The sequence below is a fragment of the Aureobasidium pullulans genome (genome assembly GCF_000721785.1).
Source record: "Aureobasidium pullulans EXF-150 unplaced genomic scaffold scaffold_9, whole genome shotgun sequence".
Taxonomy (NCBI): Eukaryota; Fungi; Ascomycota; class Dothideomycetes; order Dothideales; family Saccotheciaceae; genus Aureobasidium; species Aureobasidium pullulans.
The window spans coordinates 239,463-255,359 of record NW_021941029.1 but is presented as its reverse complement, the minus strand read 5'-3'; the positions used below and the strand labels follow the sequence as shown (position 1 = coordinate 255,359).

General features: G+C 50.1%; 4 protein-coding genes across 4 annotated transcripts; 1 reads left to right on the top strand and 3 right to left on the bottom strand.

Moving 5' to 3' along the window:
• Positions 1-1,061: 1,061 nt before the first annotated feature.
• Positions 1,062-2,175, top strand: M438DRAFT_273187 (uncharacterized protein; the record flags this gene model as incomplete). The annotated part of the gene is made up of 2 exons (XM_029900613.1): positions 1,062-1,562; positions 1,618-2,175. 2 exons carry the CDS (start codon positions 1,062-1,064, stop codon positions 2,173-2,175), a joined length of 1,059 nt encoding a protein of 352 aa, XP_029760495.1.
• A 403-nt stretch (positions 2,176-2,578) lies between these two features.
• Positions 2,579-2,914, bottom strand: M438DRAFT_335101 (uncharacterized protein; the record flags this gene model as incomplete). Its single annotated transcript, XM_029903774.1, has 1 exon — positions 2,579-2,914. One exon carries the CDS (start codon positions 2,912-2,914, stop codon positions 2,579-2,581), a length of 336 nt encoding a protein of 111 aa, XP_029760494.1.
• A 91-nt stretch (positions 2,915-3,005) lies between these two features.
• M438DRAFT_273090 (uncharacterized protein) lies at positions 3,006-5,249 on the bottom strand (the record flags this gene model as incomplete). The annotated part of the gene is made up of 3 exons (XM_029900605.1): positions 3,006-4,348; positions 4,401-4,482; positions 4,557-5,249. The coding sequence occupies 3 exons, from the start codon at positions 5,247-5,249 to the stop codon at positions 3,006-3,008; spliced, it is 2,118 nt and encodes a 705-aa protein (XP_029760493.1).
• Positions 5,250-5,622: 373 nt separating this feature from the next.
• M438DRAFT_345461 (vacuolar protein sorting-associated protein 13) lies at positions 5,623-15,739 on the bottom strand. The gene has a single exon (XM_029905459.1). The coding sequence runs from the start codon at positions 15,427-15,429 to the stop codon at positions 5,806-5,808; it is 9,624 nt and encodes a 3,207-aa protein (XP_029760492.1). The 5' UTR covers positions 15,430-15,739; the 3' UTR covers positions 5,623-5,805.
• Between the last annotated feature and the right edge of the window lie 158 nt (positions 15,740-15,897).

Below are 15,897 nucleotides of genomic sequence, written 5' to 3'. Positions count from 1 at the left end.
GCGCACTGCCACTCAGCCAAGTCACACGTTCGGTCGCCGACGGTGATGGCAGCTAGTTGGACATATGTAGTTTGGGATAATCACACGCTCCTGTTGGCAATCCAAGTGAAGGATAAGTATGTCAAGCAATGCTCGCACCACATTGTTTCTGCATAGTTGAGTTCCAACCGTAGAGTAGAAAGAGCATGTACCCTGCATACACAGACAACAAGCATGACGACAAGATGCTACCTCTGACAGGAGTAGATAGCCTGCAGCACCAGTGCCATATAGTAGACTCATCCATGTCATGAGATAGTAGCGGCACAGTCTGCTACAGGCTGTCCATCCCTTTCTTGAGCAGACGCTAGACTCTAGGAGAACAGCAATACACGCAAGTTTGGCAAACACCTAGTCTCTTTCTGCAAAGTAGACACTTCAAGCTCTTCCTTGAAAGCAAACGTTCCATGCTCTTGGTTGATGCAGAGGTAATTGAAATTGCACACTTACTAGACGAGATTGTAACACGACTTGACCTGTCTATATGACTGCATGAAACTGGGACCAGACGGCACACATCACTGCAGTCACGCGAGCCTAGACAGACAACGACACAAGGACATGTTTGGAAGTTGAGGAAGTGAAGTCAAGAAAGCAGTCTCGAGACCTGGGGAAGGAAGTATTCTAGCGAGGCCAAGATATTTGTCACAGACTACCACCGCAACCGAGTAGTATGTTCTTACAAGCAAGAGCCGAAAATTGGCATTCAAGGTATTCGGAATTGACTAGACTGGAGTCTATGTTCCAAGATTTCGATGTTCAGCAGATTTCGCAAGGGCATCCGTGGAGGTCAAGAAAGACCAAGAGTTTTGACCATCGGCTTCGCCAAAAGCTTCCTCCATGGCAAAGCAGCTGTCAATTACGTAGAGAAAGCATCGCAAAGAAAAATCACCCGTTCGGCGCAACGCAATTCATCATTCAACACCAGCTCCAATTTCGACTGTCGCAATTCCAAGTAACTCGATCGCCTAGCTACCAGTCTCAGAAAGGAATTCAGGGAGACAGAAGACAACAGTCACCACATGGCGCCGACAAGCGCAAACCTCTCGCCGGCCGAGCTGAGCTACCTACACAACTCCCTCTCACAAACACCGCCCATCCGCCCCGACGGCCGCAGCCCCACCCAATTCCGTCCTCTGGTCGCCGAATCCGAGATCCTACCTTCAGCAAACGGCTCAGCGCGTATTTGTTTCGCAGATGGCACCGAAGCAGTAGTCGGCATCAAGGCCGAAGTCGAAAAGAGCGCTGGTTTCGGTCGCGACATTGCTGGCGAGACAGAAGAGGCTGGTCTGGGTACAGCAGGAGGCAATGAGATTGAAATGGGAGGCATGGGCAAGGGAGACGAGGGAAAGCAAGGAAGAGATGCTTGGGTCGAGGTGCAGATTGAGATGCCTGGATACAGAGACGACGATGCATTGCCTGTCTTCTTGGGCGCCATGCTGCGTGAGAGTCTGCTGGCCACAGAGACGCTGAAGAATCGCTTATACATCAACCGCCGTTTCCACTGGCGCTTGTACATTGACGTACGGACACACTTCTACCCACCACTTTGAGGAGCTATGCTAACAAGACATACAGATCCTACTCCTCTCAGCACCGCTATCATACCCCCTTCCTCTCCTCTCGCTAACAACACATCTCGCCCTCCAACACACCAACCTGCCTGCCCTCATCTCAGAACAAGACGAAGACCCGCTATTCAACGACGACTGGGACGCCGCCGTACCCCTCTACCTCTCAGGCCAAAAGCCTCCCGTCACACTTCTCCTCGCCTCCGTAGGCCCAAACATCCTCTTCGACCCCAGCGGCGATGAGCTCGCCGTCGCAGATGCCGTTGTCGCCGTCAGTGTCGCACCATCAGCTGAGAAGCAACTTGCCGTCATGGCTGTACGAATGGTAGATCCGCCGTCAAGGTTGACAGGAGCTGGCACACCGGATGTGCTCAATACTGCTACAGGCGGTGCTGCGCCGGCTAAGGCTGAAGCCCTTGCAGTCAGAGAGACTGAGAGCGGCGTGTGGAGACCGCCCAGAGGTGGTGTGAGCCGCAGCCTTGTGGCTCGCATGATCAAGATGGTCGTCGAGAAGGGTGGTGTTGGCGAGGAAATCCTCGAGGCTCTGGACAAAGTCGAGACTTGAGGGATCCGAATGTTTTTCAGAGCTCAATGCTCAGAAATGATGTTTCTCAAGTGTGGCTACAAGCAATGAGTACCTTCAAGTTCGATCAGCATCTCGAAGACTTGCCAGGACCAAGCATACAGCGAGGCTTGCAAAACGAGATCGACCTCGGCGCAACTCGACAGCGATCGCCCAGAAAGATTTGGACACAAATAACGACTGTACATATGGTACGCGAGTCGTTGCGATGCATGATCGGCGTGTCTTCGACTCACACGCCAGATTCCATTAGACGCCAAAGATAGAAGAGAAAGGAACAACACCATGACATTCCGCCTCTCTAGCTCAGTGCTCGCATCGAGTACACTTCCGTGCTGTTTTCATAGAGACAAAAGACCAATATCAATACACTACAGAGGTAAATTTACAAATCATTAGCATCGTCCGTTTTCGTTTCAGCTCCTCCTTCGTCGTCATGCTGCGTTCCTTCTGCCTCCTTCATCTCGTCGAAGCGCTTCAATAGCAAACCCACAGGTGAACGTGCACCGAGGGCCATGAAAGCTAGTCCGCCATTGACCAATGATCCCAATGCTCGCGCTCCAATGTTCTTGGCCTTGTCAGACACCTCTCCATTGAGCGATGCAGTGTCTTTTTCGTCATCTGGCTCCCTCGAGCTACTGTTTGACGCATCGTTCTTTTCCTCGTCTAAGTTGTCTTGTTTTTCCTCATGCTCTTCATTCTCTTTCTCCCCATCTTTCATCTCTTGGTCAACTGCCACCTCCTTCGCATCTCCCTCATCTCTCGGGTCGCCTTCTCTCGTGATCACCCCATCCTCAGGCTCGCTCTGTAATTCAACTCCCCGCTTTCTCAGCACCGCCGGTCGCGTCGCCCTGCTGACTTCCAGCAGATCCAGACTTTGGTGTAGAAGTACCCTTGGCTCTAGACTCCAATTTACGAGGCTTCTTCTTTTCTCCAGTGGAAGAGTCAATCAGCTTCTTAGGCTTGCCCTTGGGCTTGGGAGTTGATTGACCAGTTGAAGAGGGTTTAGGTGTGGATTGACCAGTGGTGGAAGAAGACGAAGCAGGTGCAGGTGCGGGAGAGGCGGCAGACTCGGGCTTCTCGACGGCAGGTGTTTCGGGGAGGGGTGTCTTTTCAGCCTTTTTCTGTTCCTCATCAGCGAGCTTCTTTGGCTTGCCTTTGAGTTGCTTCGGGGGTGCTGGGGCAGGAGCGGCTGCAGCTTCTGATTTCTCGGTGGCAGGGGTCTCGGGGAGAGGTACCTTTTCTGCCTTCTTTTGTTCCTCGGGCTTGTCTTTCTTCGGCTGGCTCTTGGGCTTTGGTGCGGGAGAAGATGCGGCTTCTGATTTCTCGATTGCAGGGGTCGGGGGTAGGGAGATCTTCTCTGGCTTCTTCTTCTGCTCCTCGGGCTTCTTCTTTGGCTCCTCGGGCTTCTTCTTTGGCTCTTCGGGCTTCTTTTTTGGCTCCTCAGACTTTTCACTCTTCTCCTCATCAGGCTTGGTGTCATCCTTCTTGCCCAGCTTGCGAGGCTTCTTCTTGTCTGCCTTCTTGGCCTCTTCGGGAGTCTCTTCGTCCGAGTCGTCATCGGCGTGTTCGACGAGGAAATGTCCGTCCTTGGATTGGCCCTTGTTGATCTGCTGTACATCGTTGGGACAAGCAGACATGATGACCACGACATCCCTCTCCGCCTTGAAGCGTACATAATCGCCCTCCTTACACTTGGGAGCCTCAAATGAGAGGTCGCCTTTGTCACCTTTCCAAGGAATGTTCATGAACAGATTCAATGGCGCTGGAACCGAGTTGACGGTCACGGAAGCACCGACACCTTTGGGTCCCTTGAGACCAGCACGATCGTTGAGTTCCTTGAGCGCAAGAACCAAGTTCTCAGCACATGATCCATGCTGTTCCCAGTCCTCGATTTGGAGAGCCTTGTAGCGTTGAGGATCACAAGCGGGGATCAGCGTGTCATGCACACCCGAGCTGGTATCTTCCACAAGGGTCAACATGGGCTCTCTCAAGTTGGACACGAGTACGTCGTTGACACGGGGAACCATGTGGAGGGTTGAGGCACGGGTGTGAGGCATGCTGAGATATTCCATCTGGGCAGTGTCGCCGTGCATGGCGTTCCATGCACTGTATCCAGCGTAGAGCGAAGATACGGAGCCAGATCCCGTGATAGCTACCAAGTGTCAGCAACTACATCACAAAGCATTGTCACAAGCAAGACCAACCTGACAAAGATGCAGCGCCTACAGGCGTCCTCGAGAAGTCGGCCAATTGCTCAGCATAAGTCTTGTTGGGGTCACGAGCATGCTGTTCGTTGCTTCGAGTTAGTAGATGCCCAGACATGACAGCATTGACGAAACGCCTATAAAACATACACTCACCTGAGCAGCAAAAGCAGAGATGGCTCCCTTGCTAGGCAAGTAACTGGTGACGCCCTGACCCTTGAGCAGATAACTGCCCCATCGTCTCGAGTTCTCCTTTTCTTGACTCTTGTCCAGCACTTCTGTCGAGTCGGCAGGGTCCTCCTTCTGTTCGGAAGCCTTGCTGTCGTCTTTGGCGTTTCCATCGGTGATTTGCTTTCTACCGCGCAGGGAAGGAAGGTATGAAGACCAACTGCTCTTGGTGGGGGTAGATTGCTGCTTAGCTTCTGCTTCGGCGGCCTGCTGTTGCTGCGAGGTAGCCGCCTCGGCTTCCTCTTGCGAAGGCAAGTCCAAACCTCCTCGCGACTTTCTGTTGCCCTTCTTCTTACTGGCCTTGTCCTTTTCTTCTTGTTCCTTCTTCTTTTTCTCCTCCTCTTCCTGCTTCTTCTTTTCCTCTTCGCGCTGCTTCTTGTCTTCCTCTTCGGCGAGGTTTAGCTTCTCCTTCTCATCTTGCTCTTGGTAGCTTTTATCCTGTTCGTCTTGAGCGTCTTCTTGGGGTCCCTTCTTCTTGGGTGGAGTGGGCAGAGCAAAGGCCCATGTGTCGATGACTTGAGTACCAGAGGTATTCACAATCTTGATCGTGCTACCCTTTGGCACGAAAGTAGCTGTACCATGGCGCGCGGGAATGGTTTGAAGGTCGTCTGTGGACGACATGATTATCGAGTCGTCTTTTGTCGATTCAAAGCTGAAAACGAAGTTCAAGAATGTCTCGGATGAGTCACAAGGTCAAGGATCAACAAGAATGTATGCGAAACAACGGACGAGTGTATGGAAGGGTTCGAGAAAGCTGTTTGTAGTTCGACTATCAAAGGGTCGACCCTTACCATTTACACTACGCAATCATGCAGCTAGCTAATGCAACAGTTGCGGGTGATTTGCCGCCAGAAGACAGCTTGCAGGGATATTTCCTTGCTTACGGGTGACAGAAAGTGACACCAGGCGGCGTGTTTGTCGATTCACGTTTTGATGACGTACATCCTCACCCGTGTGGAGACGATGCGGGCTGGGGGCTGGGCCTGGATTCCAACCACTGCATCTGGAGACGAATATTCAGCAACACCTCGATACACAAGGTAAACAACGAAACAGGTAACAGGACATCACTGGATTGCTATCAACGCTATGCTGTATAAACAGTCGGGAAAAACAAATTGCTCAATGTTCAATGCGAAAGACTAAGATAACCTATTCATTACGTGACTTCCTTCTCTCAACCCTTGGCATTATATTTGTCGTTGTACGCATTGACAGCAATCGCAACTTGACGATACAGCCAGTTGCGACTCTGTTCATCTGCGACTGGAACAAATGGTCCATTGTTTCCTCCCTTGAGCACGATGCTCATACCTGTACGCTCCTTGGTGATGGTTTGAATATCCTTGAGGGGGACGTCCCACTCGGTAACGAGCTTCTTTGTCTGCACCAACATGATTCCGTTGTAGGTCAGCATGACCATACGAGGGCTTTCGGCGCTCGTGCTCTTGGTGCGAGTTTGGGTGGATTGCGACCCACTTCCGGAAGATAGCTCCATGTGTGCAATGTAGTCTTCGTGGAAGTACTTGCCGTTGTCCAGAGTCTTGAGCCAGAATTGACCCAAGGCTTCACGCTGGCTGTAAGGTCGGACAATGCCGTCCTGTCCAATAAAACGCGTCAAACGCACGCGATCCAGACCTTCTTGATCAAAGACGGTTGTCGTGTTGCGAACGCCTTCGGCCATGTTAGAAGCCAAATCGAAGGCTCCAATGGCAGGCTTGGTGGCTAGACCAAGGAAGCCTTTTCCTACACCCTTGACGAATCCAAGAGCACCTTCCTTTTCCGCACCTTGCAACGGGTGTCTAGCAAGGCCGCCAATTCCACTTGCCATACTGTTTGCAAAGGCGTTACCTCCGGAAGTGATACCATACAAGGCATGCTTTGGTCTATTGCGAGAACGAGACATGCGACGCTGGTCTTGGAATTCTTTATCCATCGAGGCGGCTGCAAGACCCTTGCTGATGCTGCCGGTGAACTTGGCCATACTGTCTGAGAAGCCAAAGACACTCTTCTTGACGAAGCTGCTAGCACCCTTGGCAATGCCAATACCAAGGTCCTGGGGTCTGTCAGTCATGACAAGACCCTGGTATGGTTCGTAAAAGATGTCTGCAACACCAGAACTGATGTTGTTGAATAGACCAACGGGGTTGCCCAAGAAGTCTGCAGAACCGAGCACGATGTGGACTTGACGAAGAGATTCTTGGACGTAGTGACTCTTAATCGCAGCGACCAAAGCACCAACAGACACTCTAGCATTCTCCAGCATAAGAGCATTGTAACGAATAGGTGCATCGTTGACGTTGCCAATGGACATGGTGAGAACATTGACTGCAAACATGAAGGGGTTGGATGAGGAACTGCCAGTATCCTCGGCGTTGATGCGCTCGGTTCGGACAAAGGACAGATCGAACTGCATGGGCTGTAGATGCAACAACTCGAAGTAAATGTCTTGACCTCCCTCTTCTTGCTTGGGTTCGGGAATGTCGAGGTTTTCGTCACAAAGTTGACCCTCCTTTTCTTCGGACCATGAAGCACCTGGAATCTTTGTGAAGTCGAGCATGGCGAAGATGAAATCCTCATCAATCTCTATAGTCATTTGCTGCATCAAGAATGTGAAGTACTTGATGTAAAGCACACCATACGAATCATCCTTAACACGTGTGATTGCGGCCTTGAAAATGGGGTGAGCTTCCATCTCCTTCCCAGTCTTGGGAACCACGCTGGGGTAGAAAATCAGTGGGAAGATGCCGCCATAGAGTTGATTGTCGACTTGAATCCACTTGATGGTGGAAGACACTGTCTGGTACAAGGGAGAGTCCTTGTAGGACAAGTCAATGTCGCGCAGTGTGACGTAGACAAGTTCTTTGAGTTGACGGTTGATGAGAGAAATGCCAAGTCCAGCAAATCTGATTTGTGCACTCAACGTGACGTGGTCGTCCAAGTCCTTGACCTCGAAGCCGGTCGAAGTCGACTGAGAGGCAGAACCAGCCTTTTGCTTGTACAAACTCTTTGATGGCTTGTAATTGGACAAGACGAGTGTCTGAGTAGGGCCATCGGCGGCAACATTGAGATCAATGATCTTCTGACGGTTGGTACCTTCAGCTGCAGGTAGTCTCATTGGGATGAGATTACCAATCTCTGCAAGCTTAACATGTCTCTCTTTGCCCTTAGCACTGAGTACAAGATTCTTGTTCTTGGTAGCTGGGTAATCCCAAGCGTATGGCATGATACTTCTAGGTGGCAGCCTGTATCTGATAGGCTTCCAACCTGAAGTACGTTCATCCTCGTCTTCGTCAACATTGGGGTTGGCTTGCCAAAAGATGAACTCAACATCACTCTCGTTGCGAATAGAAAAGGGCCAATGCTTTGTCTCGTGACTGATGTGGAGGAAAATTGTGGCGTCCTCCATCAAAATCTCCACTCTGATGAGCTTTTGTCTCTCACCAGCCTTGGCGAGTTTGACATGTACGCTACCAACATTGGCAATGTTGAAGGGAGACGACCAGTTGTTATTGACACCAGGGAAGCAAAGACACAACTGTTGTCCGCCTGATTGTCTCAAGAAACGCAACGGGTGGAGATCTTGTGGCTTCAAGGTTGTCACATCGGAAGAACCGGGCTCTCTGATGTTGAGATCCTCTCCAAGCTTGTTGCGAACCACGAATCGAGGGGCAATAGTGATCACCTTAGTAAGCTTGTACTTGCCTTCACCTTCTTCGACAGTCAGGCCAACATGCATTTCTGAGCGACCAGACTCTGCAGCGACAGTGACGTCCGTGGTTGAACCAATGGCCTCGAAACTGACTGGCTTGCTCCAGGTTGAACCATCAACCTTGATGAGCGCTCTGTTCTTCTGGTCATCCGTAGGGTAAGAGAACATAAATGGAACTGCCTTTCTTGCTTCGTCTGAATTGCTAAACGTAGTTTGCCCAGCAGCAGATTTGGCAGCACCAAAGTAGGTCTTGCTGCGAATGTCAAGTCCTAGACCTGTTCTGTTCAAGACCACGTAAGGACTGTAGATGGTGATTTTGAAAGCACCTCCGCTATCAGGAACGTTGTAGTAGTGCAATTTGAGTCTCAGAGTAAGGTCTTGATTATCCTTCACGACGAGCGTCTTCTCGCGGCGGAAGTCATCCCGACCAGTGGAATTGATGATTGCGAACTCGCTCTGCTTGAATGGGGTGTCTTGCATATCAACGCTCATCAACAGCAGATGAGAAAGCTCGACAACGTGCACAGGACTGACGCCTCCCTTGCGCAAGAAGTTTGTCCAGTCCTTCTTTGTGTTTTTGTCGTAGATACGGTACTTGAAATCAAATGGCAACAAGTTTTGAATCTCGACAGGAGCAGACAAACGAATGCGCATGTATGGGTATGTGGCAGAGATGGGATTGTTCTTGTCGTACACGGCTTGCATCTGGAAGTAGAATGGCGGGGATGAATCTTGCTGCTCTCCCTGACATGTGATTGTGTGTGTAGGACGCTTCAGCAAGTCCTTCCAGAACAGGCGCTCATTTGACCAAGTGTAGCCGAATCCTTGATCAGGACGAATGACCAAGGAATGCATAAAGGCAGCACCCACAGGTGCCGATCTTGCATCGCCAGGGGCAACCTTCTCAATCTTGAGCAAGTGACCTTCGTCTGGACTATACACGCCGACTTCAATCGGGATTTGTGTGTTGTTCTCTACCAACAAGGGTGAGCGGAACGTGATGTACTTGACGTTGTCTGCTCCAAGCTTCACTTCTACCAGAATGCGATGTTGAATCTTGTCTTTGCGTGGCTTGAGATTGTAGAGTGTCTCGCCCTCACGGCTGACCGGGATACGCTCGATACTATCGAACCCACTGCCTTCGAGCTTGATGCCAACAACACCAGTAGCACCTTCTGGAGAAAGAGTTTCTCTGGTGGTGCTGGGGTCTTCGAAGCGCCAAGGAGCTTCTTCTCCGTCACTCAGCTTCTCGGCAGCGCCTTCCTGGTTGTGCTCTGTTTGAGCCCAGACATTCAAATCAAACCCAGTCTGGTTGCGGATACGATAAGGTGCGTCTGTTCCACGAGGTTTCGAGAGAATATCCTCATCGTTGGACAAGAATTGAGCCGACTTGGATGCCAAAGCAATTGTCGAAGAAGTCATTGTGAGTTCCAAGGATTTACGCGAGTAGAGCTCGACCGAGAGCTTATCTGGGTTCATGCTCTTTGCCATGTGGAAACCGAGTGACCACGGCTCAACAAGCGGCTCCCAAGCAGATTTAGAGAAGTTGTAGACATTGAAGAATGTCTCGATGCTAGTGTCTGCCGTCATGGCACCGCTCCAATCGCGAACCTCTACGGCAAAGTTCTTGACACTCCAATCAAGCATTGGCAATTCGTGGAGGTCGCCAATAAGAACCACGCGAATACCTTGAAGGTTGATCTTCATCTCTTCGCGTTTCAACATAGCAGAGCCTTGGGGTTCGGCATGTGTCTTGGGTGCAGTAGTGGCATGCGACTTCTTGGTGGCAATAGTGTTGGCTCGAGGCTTCTGTGCCGATGATGCTGCCCGACCAGACTTTGGTCTGACAGAAGGAGCCTTTAGTTGATCAATCTTGGAAGGACCTTCCTTTGCTAGTTGCTTCTCGTCATCATTGGCAGACATGGCAGAAGCCTTGTTGACGATTTGCATGGCCAAAAGGATATCACGCAGGGACAAACGAAGCACCAATGGCTCAATTTCAACCATGATACTCATCAGTTGAGCCTGCTTGTTTTCGGAGCGCATGTCTACCGAAGTTTGGATACTGAAATCATCGAGAATTCGAAGCTGAGTAGAATCAAACTTGTCCATGCGGCAAAGGAACATGCCAAGCTTGTCAACCTGGAGTGCTGTGACGTGTTGTTGAGAAACGAGAATTTGCTTGCTTCCAAGTACAATGGCTTCTGAATTAGTGATGGCAGGGTTTGCAATGAGGATGATTTGTGCATCGACGATGTTAACGCGGAACGAGATGCTCATTGGGCTTTGCTCCTCGGTAGGCTTTGCATCGGGCTGTTGTGTGCCTGCAATATCGGTACCTGTAGAGATGCTGACTTCATCATCTCCAGCTGATGATTCTTCCTCTTCGTCAGAGATGATGAGAGGCTCGTCTGTAGCCAGACTCAGATTGACGAATCGTTGGATCGCAAACAAGTAATCAAGAGCCAAGATGATTCTTGGACTATCAATGGTTAGAAGAGCAATCAAATTACGCTCCTTGCCTCCAGAAATGGAGACGCTTGCCATGAATTGCTGCTTGACATCGGTATTGATGAGTGACATGATCTTCCTAAACTTGTTCTTCTCATGTGTGCGAGTGTCGGTAATGGTAAAGGATTGGACTAGAAGCTCAGACTCTAGTGATCCGTCGCTGACCATGCGCAGCTTGATGTGAGTCTCGTTGAGTGAGAATTTGGATAGACTGCAAGCTGCAAGGTCCTCGACGGGCTTTCCAGGCTTGCTTGAGATGAGTTCGAGGCCAATTGTACCAACCTTGAATACAAGATCAAGCTTGGTCCAAGTGTCATCGTCTGACCCGATTTCGGGACCGAGGTGAGTAGGGGATTGAGGTTGCTCTTCTTTTTGATCTTCAGAGCCATCAGTGATTGACTTGGCATCTTGGACAGTGGATGCTGGCAGCTCTTCCTTGACAGTCTCTTCAACATCATCATCGGAATCCGTAGCGAATGCCTCGGGGATTGATCGAGAGAGTTCGAGTATGAATTTGAGTTGAGCCTCTGTGATTCGCAGGTTGACATTAGACATGGAACCTTCAATCTCTGTATCAGGACGCTTATAGCCGGGCTTGTGCTCTGCGCTGGTGATTCTGAAATCAAGGTCAACCTTGTCAATGAGATCAAGCTCTTCAACCTTGTCGTCAGTGTAGTTGAATGTCGAAGTCAATCTAGTGTTGTGTACACCAGCCGTCAACTTGTTGGCAGTCTCAGAATCCTTGGCATCGTCCAAAGGAAGGAATTCATTGCTGGCATACAGCTCTCCCAAGTACGCAGTAAGAACATCACGCTCAGGAGAGTCGGTGATAACCATGCGAGGAAAGGCTATGATTGGTGTCTTGATGCGAATATCAAAGTGCATCTTGCTAGCACGCTCTTGAATGTTGTTGGCCTGATTTGCAGCAGCTTGTCTGGCAGCATTCATTATGGCCTGCATCTTTCCAAACTTGACGCCAAATTCCATGATTTTACGGAATGGTTCAGTGACAAAGTTGACTTTCAAAGAGCCAGATCGAAGGTAGATGGAGGTGTCATAGCCAGGATAGGCTTCAGATTCTGCATCAAATGTTTCGTAGCGGAAATCGGCAAGCTCATCGCCTTGAATGGAGACCAGTTGACGCAGAGAAGATTGCTCAGAAACACCTTGATTGACATCGTCGAGAAGAGACAAGTTACCGAGTCTAGCTCCTACTCTCATGGTCTTACCCATCAAGAAAATGCCCACCTCGGCAGATGTCAAACTCAGAGTAGCTAGACGGATTCCATCATTGTTGAGAATGATAGCAATGCGCTTCAGTTCGGCCTTGATACGAATCTTGTCGCCTGCAGGCTGTGCATTGGCAACTTCCACGGTCTCAGTCGACTCTACAGCCTGTGATTGGTTGGCCTGAGGCTCTCCCGGATTCGTAAAGGTGACCATGACAAAGTCAAGCAAGGTCAGGAGTGTCTTTCGAGTCACGAGCAGATTAATCGTTGATACTGATACATCTAGATTCGTGGCTATGCCTTCAAATGTCGACATGAATTCTGGATGTTCCGGATTGACCTTGACAAACTTGAGTGTGAAGAGGTCCTGCTGCTTGTTGGCATCTGAGTCTTCGGAAGAAATGAGATTCCTAAACTCGGGAGATGGATTTTCCTCGACGTGGTCTTCTACAGCAAGGGTGCGTAGACTGACCTCTGCTACCATGTCAAATTGACGCTGGTAGAAGAGCAAGTCGAAGTTCTCGGCGATGAGATCAACAAGCAACTGATCTTGTTTTTTGCCATCTGGGTCTGACCGATAAAGAGAACCTTGAAGCTTGTCAACCTTGAACTTGAACTCAAAGTTACGTTGATTGACGTCCTTTGCGGGTTCCTTGGTGGTTTGTTTGGCTTCCTTGAACTCTTCGTCTTCATTATCAGTCTCCTCTTCCATAACAAGCTCGTGCTTTTGGGCAGAGAATTGAAACGACTTGGATCTTGGCCTTCCAATCACATCCGAATCCATGATGCTCTTTTTTCTGGGACGCTGAGTCTGTTTCTGCGAAGGTTGCACGGGTTTCTGCGTCTTCTCTTCATCTGACCCAAATTTGGGAATCGCAACGTCAATGAGCTTCATCAGACTCTTGTATTTCGAATCGGAAATAGAAGCATGCAAGACTGGCAGATGGCCTCCAACTCGGAATTTGGTCAAGCCTGAAGCCTTGGGAACAATGCATGTCTCAACTGTGAAGTCGATGTTGATGCGATCCACAATGTGCAAGTGTCTGGATGTATTGTTTTCGTCCAGTTGCTTCTTGGTTTCCTCAATCGAAGGTCCAAGAAGAAGCTGAGTCGACTGTAGTTTGACCAGAAATTTGTCATACATCAACTGCTCAAGGCGTTTGAAGTCTTCCTCGGTGTACTGCTGTTTTTGCTTCGATTGCACCTCGTTCAATGTCTCCTTGTCGATCAACTCGCTTCGTACACTAATGTGACCTGCGTCGAGAATCATGCAGAGAGACTCCTTCTTGGTAACAGAGTCGGGTATGATGATGAGAGGAGCTTGCAAGTCGAGCTTGGCATCAATCGTCTTGTGCTCTTGTAGGGCATACTCGAGACCAGCACGAGTCTGTTGCCTAAGACCTTCGACTGTTGCACCTGCCGACTCCATGAGGGCGCCAATTGACTCCATGTGACGTTCCGGAGGCTTGAAGAAGTTTGCAACTTCGACGACAAACTTTGGGTTGTAGACAAATTCCATGCCTTTAAGCTTTACAACCAGGTCTGTATCGGCATGACCATCAAGAGGGTTGTTCTCGAATGTCAATGCAAAGAATGGATCTACTGCGGGCTCATCATCCTCTTCATCATCATCCTTGACTTCTTCAATTCGCTTGTCATCCGAGATTGATTGCTTGATATTGAGCATCTGAGGGAAGAGATTGCCCTCGGTGGTGCCATCGAAGAGTTTCATAGTCTCGAGACTGACTTCTGCAAGCATAGAGTCTGTGCGTTGCAAGAATTTGGTGTCGAAACCTTGGAAAACGAGCTGCAACATTTCGATGGCCTTGCCATGAGGGTCTCGTTTGAGAGTGAAACTACCTTCTCTAAGGCTCATGTCGACTTGCAACTTGATGGCTTCCTTGGGCATATCAACGGCATCGGCGATTTGCTTCTTCTCGTCGAAGTCGATGGCGTCGTACAATTCTTTGCGTTGTTCCTCGGTCAACTGGGTCTCGTCACCGGGATGCTCTTCCGTCTTCTTGCTTCCCCAGACCCAAGAAGACCACGTCTGCTTCTGCGGGGCCTTCGCGACACCAACATTCTCCTTGCGCAATTGATTACGAGCAAGGGATCTCCAGAATCGGAGGTCTTCATAACTCAGCTTGCGCTCGAGCTGATCAAGCTCGGTTCCTTCTTCTGGAGTAAGCTTCTCCTCCTTTTTCTTCTTTTTGAAGAGACTGATGTACTTGATACGATCGTCACGGCGTTCCTTGAAGTATGCCCATGTCCAGCGGCGGTTGCGTTCGTGGATCTTGTCATGGACTGATTTGGTTGCGAAACGGAGCCAGGCTCGAGGGTCCTCTTTGGGAGATGATTTCGGCTGGAACTTACGATATTCCTGGTGTCGGATGAAATAGTGGAAGAGATCGACCAACATGAGAGCATCGCGATATTGATCGTCGTCAATTACAAAGCCCAGCTCGTTGAAGAGGAGACGGGCCTTCATTTTGGGACGATCAATCTTTCCAGTTTTGTCAATTTCGAGACCAGCACGACCAGTGACTGGTTTGAGTATATACTGATGTGCGCCAAAGTCTGTATCGTCCTTCTTGGCAATCATGTCTCTAAACTTGTCGATGATTGTGCTATGATCTATTCCTTGCTCTTCTGCAGTTTGGGAACCCTTACCAGAGCCCAGCAGTTTGGCATCGGTGTCCCAGTATATGGCGAGGGCACCAAGAGTGGCGAGTTTATGAGTGGATCCTGCTGCCGTGCTCTGGATAAAGGTTGGTTTCCAGTTTTCGTCTGTACTGACGGCGCTCAGCTCTTGGAGGGTAAGACCGGCAGCAAAAGGATGTCCAGGGTCTGAGATGGAGTCCTCGTAGCGGATGTGGACGTTCTTGACTGAGATTTGCAAATTGTCTACAATGGCAGTGACAAGACTGGCAGTGAAGCTTTGATTCTTCTGCTGTTCTTCCTGGCTCATGCCTTCTGCGCTTCGCTCTTTGAGTAATTCCGCGCTGTCGAGCTTCTCCATCTTGACAGCATGATCGCGCTTGTCTTGGTCTTCCGGATTGTAGTCTTGGTCTTCTCTTGGAGCGGCCAGCAGGTATACGTCCTCAATCTTGACTTGTACGGGCTTGCCTCGAAGGTTGGACCAGGGGATCGAGAGGGTAAGGGAGCCCAGGTGACCTTCGACGACGTTGATGGGTAGATGGAGTTGGTCGAGGGCTTCACGACGGAGCTCGAGATCGCGTAGTTTGACATCGCCAGACCAGATACCGACATTTAGCTGCTTCGGATCAAAGTTTTGGACATACATGCCCAAGAACCTGTTGAGCAGATTCGATACGAGTCCTTCCAACATGACGGCGAACGTGTGCCGTTACCCAGGCAGGGAGTATGTGAAGGGTGGAAAGGACGAAGAGTGCTGAATTTGATTATCGTATACAGGTCATCAGGTCATGAGATGGCTGGGTTGGCGGTAAGCCGTGTGTAGGTACTTGTGCGAGTACCCTTGGTTGTGGTTGATTGGGCGCAAGGCGAGCGGTCGTCTCTAAGGCGGATGACAACTGAATCGTTGAACTGACGAAAACCTGAGAAAGCACAAATCACAGAAGAGATCGTGGTCGTCGTAACAGTTCGTGTGCACAGGGTTTGATGGATCGTGGAGAACGCGACGTTCGACTCTTTCCCACTTGTTGGCAGCTGCTTTCTTGGAAACAACGCCGCTGATCGTGCCCGCAGCCCGTCCACGCGGAACGTGGGAAAGGGAAGGTGCGATGAATGACGTCATCCTCCATCTTTTGAAGCTCCTCCGAGCTCACTGCCTACT